Consider the following 5,484-nt stretch of genomic DNA (forward strand, 5'->3'; position numbering starts at 1 on the left):
TTGAAGCATGTGAAGCTGGAACCTGTCCGAAGAAGGACAGAGATCTATCCGGACCTTGGTTTTGCTCTTGAATGGATCATTTGAATTCTATGATGTCATAACAGTATGTTTTTATGTCCCTATCTAAATCCTGACTGTAGCATCTCCAGATCATGTGACAGGTGAAAAGGGACCGTTTGATTTGAAGGCTGAAGACAGAGGTTGAATGGGGTTTTTAAATTTTCTTGAAGCACAGGCTGTTGTCCTTCTTCTGAATTAAAGCAACCAGTCTGATAAGAAGCAAATCAGCTGGACAAACAGAGGATTTTTAACAGCTCAGGATGGGCAGTGGAGCCAGTTCTGGGAGCAAGGAGTCGGCCAGGAGATCCAGAGAACTGGAAAAGAAACTCCAGGCAGATGCAGAGAGGGAAGCCAGGACAGTCAAACTACTGCTGTTGGGTAAATAGAATAGAAATTGTTCATAATGCTTTTCCACTGATGGGTTATTTTGCTCTGGGATTACATTTCAGTACAGTGAATTTCCCACCTTTCACTATTTTATTTGAAGAAGACAATCCTGTAATACATGCAGAAAATGTTTTCTGGTTGTGAACACTCATGAAGCAACCAATTAAGTCACAAGGAACAGGCTGGAAATGGCCATGTCACTGCATGTATTCAATTTCATATATTATAAATCCTTGACTTTGAAAAGATTTGAGAAATGCTATGACGCTTACTTACACAGAATGTAGCACAGACTTATCTTTTTTTTTTTCATGGATCTATATGCATTCATTTGCAGGGTTAAGTAAGATAACTGGTTACATCATAGAAAATCCAAAGGTGTCACAAGGTATTGATATTGTTTCTTTTCCAAACTTTTGCACTTCATTTTTTACAGAAGCAGAAAGTGACTTAGAAAGGCTTTTTTCAATGTATAAAAATGATATTGTAGAGAGTGGAACAGAAGGTAATAAATTAGATTAATACAGATGAATAGTCTCACAGAGTACTACTTCTAATCCACAGTATGATCAATTCATTAACAGCCAGTGGGTGTAATGGCAAAAGAAAAATTATTTTTTTCTTGATACAGCTTTATTCTTCTCTCTTTTTTTCCATAGTATTGCGTAGAAATACAAGAAATATCCAAGAGCACAATAACGCTGCCACCATCTTAATATTTTTCTTTTAACAGTATGATGCCTGCTATGACAGTTCACATCGGTTACACCAAATGAATAGAAAAACAGCCTTTAATCATTGAAATGTTTCTATTTTTTCTCCATTGTAGCCACAATGCTTACAAATGCTTTTAAACTGACATTTATTCAGACTTAGCTAGATCCTTTCGATAAAGTAAATCGGCTTAACTCTGTTGTTTTTTATCTTATGCAAAAAGTCTATTTATACCTGCTGAGAATCTAACTATTATTATTAATAAAGAAATAAGAGAAAAACACAACCATGCAGGTTTCTCAGATAATAATAGGGAAGTAGCAGTTTGATACACTTTATGTACCACCAGTATTCAGATTGTGGTTTACAAAGCTTTTCAGTCCAGTGGAGAATATGAAGATTTTCTGTGCCGCATAAAAATACAAAATATTGCCCCTACTGAGACAAGCTTGAATTGGTCAAAAACCAGAATAATATTTTCATTTAAACTTCCATAAAGTTTCAATACTTTCTATATTCTCTTACAAAAAGGAGCCAGGGTCCATCTACTCCAGCATCCTGTCTCTGACCTTATCCAACACGGATACATGAGGAAGGTGTAAGAAATCCTTTACGAGCAATTTATAGGATAAAGAGGAATTTATAAGATAAAGAGGAATTTATAAGATAGGCAGTTTCATGATATATTTTGATCTTCAAGCCTTCATGTTTTGGCAGTAGTACTGGAGACTGTCTTACACTAGGACACAAACTAAATTACCCCTCTCAGAACACATGTATGTATTTAGTATTAAGAACTTCAGTTTTTAAGGTTTCCCAATGTATATAATCAGTCTTTTCCTGACACTATTAATATCTCAAGATAACTTTAGTAAAATACTTTGAGATTAATTGCAAGCTATGTGAAAAAGACTTCTAGTTCATTCATTTCAAATCTGAACATATTTCAGTTGCATCAACTATACAAGCACTCTTTTCATGACACAAGATGATCATCAGAATCTGAAATACTTTTACTAAAAGTCTTCTTTATAGTGTATATTTCTATAATATCTTCCCTTATTCATGTCACATATGATGAAGATTCAAATTTGTCAGTGGTTAATGTTTTGGAAGATTTTTTCTCCTGGGAACAGTTATGACAAATCACAAGGAACCAAGAACCTGGTAAAAAAACATGTTGGGGAAAAAAAAAGAAAAGATTATAGACTTAATAGCTTGAATTTTCTTGTTCTTAAAAAAGCAAGAAGTGAATAAAACCTGAGTCTGTTTTGAGCCTATTGCACAGCTAGAGTGAAAGTGTCTCTTGAACACTTGGAATCACAGCTGCTGAAGCAGCGTGTATAAAGGGCACCATATAGCCCCTTCCATAGTCAACCAGTGACATGGCCAGATAAGAGAGGATTAAATCTGCTATGTTCAGATCGGGGCCTGCTACCTTTCCATACCTCTGAGGTGATCTCAGAAATGATTCAAATTTTACACTTCATAAATCAAGGGCAGCTCCGTTCAAGCCAACCAGCCTAGTCCTACCCTAGTCCTAGGTTTCTGTTCATTCAGACCATATGTTGCCTCTGTATTACAGACCAGATGTCACCATTGTTTCTTTTGTAGTTGGCAGATGGGTAGAAAATACTCAGAAAGAAAAAGGATATGTATATCATAAGTTTTTCAGTGCGATCACTATGCTTTTACCCTTAAAATGTAAAAAAAAAATGTATTTTGACCATTTCCTGAGAGGATTATTTAATATCTAATCTGATCTCTTTGCGTCCTCCAATAGGACCCTATAAAAAAATGAAATTATATCCAGAAACCAAAGACACCACATTTGTTTATGTTCCATGATCTGGGCAAACACATCTGTGTTGAGGTGATAATTTACAGTTTATATGACACGCACACAAAAACTGCACATATAGATGGGGGGAGGTGGAAAATTATGCCACTTTCTGCCATTCTTCAGAAGCTGTCCAGGAGCCAGGAGGGTTAAGTCCTCCGTGCTATGTTGTCAAGGCCATCCCACCCCCCCCAACTTAGCTTCTACGTATTTATACGTCAAAAAAATCAGATTGTTTTATGAGTCTGGAACAAACTCCAAGGTGAAAGTTTTATTTCCTTTGCATCAGGGCCATATCTTGCCTACCACATCACATGCAGTTTATATACTCTGTAGGAGGCCAGCCTGCAATTTATTTGTGTGCAAACTACAGTGCACATTTGAAATGTGGCTAAAGCAGCTGAGGTTTCACAGAAATAAGAACTTAGCTTCAGTTTAAATAATCATTAGACTTTGAACTTATTTCTTTTCAAAGTATTACTCCATGGCCTCATTGTCTACAGTTTTCAGTGGCAGGACAAAACTCACCCTCATTTGAGCTGGTCATCTCAGCTCACTTTACTGAGAAATGCTCACTTTTAGGGCACGACTCACCCAATTTAATTTAAACATCTGCTCCAGGGTGACAAAAATTGAAGCTGTTTGTTTGTTTGTTTTAGTTTTAGCAGCAAATATTTTTCTCTACTGACTAGAAGAGGTCTCTGATAAGTAGTCTGAACATAGAGGTTTATAGTACAGACATTTAAAACCCATTAAATGAATCAGTTACTGTAGTACTGAAGTCAGGTTTAAGTTAACACCTGCACTGGAAGGAAAGACTTGGAGCACAAAGATGGCCCAATAATCCTATTGACTGGAATACACCGATTCTTTTTTTGGGGGTGGGACAGCATTTAAGGACCTTATTCCCTCAAGAGGGTTAGATCTTGGATCTTTTCTCTAGTTTCTTTCTCCCATGGAGAAAGTTTGTTCAGTTTGGTAAAAGGACCAGAAAGAGATAATTTCCACTCTAGTTCACAGTTTCCAGAGCTCTGAGTGGCACAGACAAGGCTCAGGCAGAGGTGTGAAACCTTTTCCGATTTTAATTTGAAGATTTCCTTTTCCTGCCTTTTGCTGTTTTATGTCATTGTCAGTGGCTTTTGTGACAGGTTTCAAACAAAATATTCAGGCAGTAGATTTTTAAATTTTCTTACCTTTACTTCTGAAAACTTTCCTAAACCAAACATTTACTTCCAGATAAATAATAGCTGTAAAGAGATAATAGCTCTTGCTTTGAGACACAAAAGCAGCTTAATATACAAAAAGAACCTTCTTCAACAACTCAGCAGATGCTAACCTTGAACGAGGCTTGTACTCTCCCCAGTTTCCACAACCATTCAAACAAATTCTGCTTAGAAAACCAGTAATGTCAAGTTACAGCTGAGGTCCTGGGCTCTGTTCCCCTTTGAATTTGAGAGATTCCCACCGGCTTTCAAGCCGCCTCCAGTTTTTTCTCTATTTCTGCTCTGTCTATATGCCTTGGTGGCCTGCAGGGAAGAGGTCAGGCAGTCCCAGAGCCGCGGGGCAGCTCACGTCAGGCTGCGGGGGGATGGCTCCTTCGCAACTCGGCACTTCTTCTTGAGTCTCCTCTGCAGCCCCAGCGTGCCCAGACACATAAGGGGCTTGGGACGTGGGGGGTGCAGTTTGGAATATCCGAAACAAGAAGAGAGGCAGGTTCCAGCCTGCCAGACCGCTGTGTGCACAGCACCACGCCGGAGGTGGATGCAGGATGCCCCAGGGCATGGGAAGAAGTATGGGAGCAAACTTCCATCGGCCTTACTGGCAGGGAGGACATCTTTCAGCTCCCAGGAGCGGGGCCAGAGTCTCAAGCACTGACTGAGACTTCTGTGCCTTTGTTTTCTGTGCCTTTATCCATCTCAAGAAAACTAGGCATCCAAATAGAGGTAGAGAAATCAGAGGCAAATTTGAGAAAGCGAGATCTTAAAGATGTGAAATGCAAAATACAGGCTATGGCACATTATCCCTGATCCCTATCAGGCTGAGCTATAAATCTTCACAACGGCAGCGAGTTTCTCAAAAGCCAATTAAACTTTCCAAGTTTCAGGACAGGACTAAGTTTGGCCTAAGTTCTCATCTTCTATTCAGAAAATCTGGGCTCAATTATAATTGACCTTTTCACTGCCTCCTAAAGGGAAGCTGCCTCCAGATCCCCGCGCAGTCACGCAGGGGCTGTCAGGGTGCTCTCTTCCTGCTGCTTCTGGGGGTGGGAGGCTACTGCGGTGGGTGGAAAGGCAGCCCTGCCCCTGCCCGCCCGTCCCGGGGCCCTGCCCGGAGGAGCAGGCTGCACAGGAGGAAGAAGGAAGAAAGGAAGCAGGTGCAAAGTAAATTGTTTCTGACCCATTTGCTGGGGTGCAAACGCTGCTGTGAGTGACACAGTACTCCAGAGTGAAGCCAAAGTCTGAGAGACATCTGTTGTTTAGATA

General features: G+C 39.8%; 1 protein-coding gene across 1 annotated transcript in view; it reads left to right on the forward strand.

Moving 5' to 3' along the window:
- Positions 1–320: 320 nt before the first annotated feature.
- The window catches only part of LOC104084351 (guanine nucleotide-binding protein G(t) subunit alpha-3-like), a 15,321-nt gene continuing 10,157 nt past the window's right edge, over positions 321–5,484 (forward strand). Inside the window, exon 1 of the mRNA XM_009588155.1 lies at positions 321–438. Within this exon, the coding sequence (XP_009586450.1) occupies positions 321–438 (118 nt within the window). The remainder of the gene's footprint in view (positions 439–5,484) is intronic.

The sequence above is a fragment of the Fulmarus glacialis genome, unplaced genomic scaffold, assembly GCF_000690835.1.
Source record: "Fulmarus glacialis isolate BGI_N327 unplaced genomic scaffold, ASM69083v1 scaffold912, whole genome shotgun sequence".
In the NCBI taxonomy this organism is placed as follows: Eukaryota; Metazoa; Chordata; class Aves; order Procellariiformes; family Procellariidae; genus Fulmarus; species Fulmarus glacialis.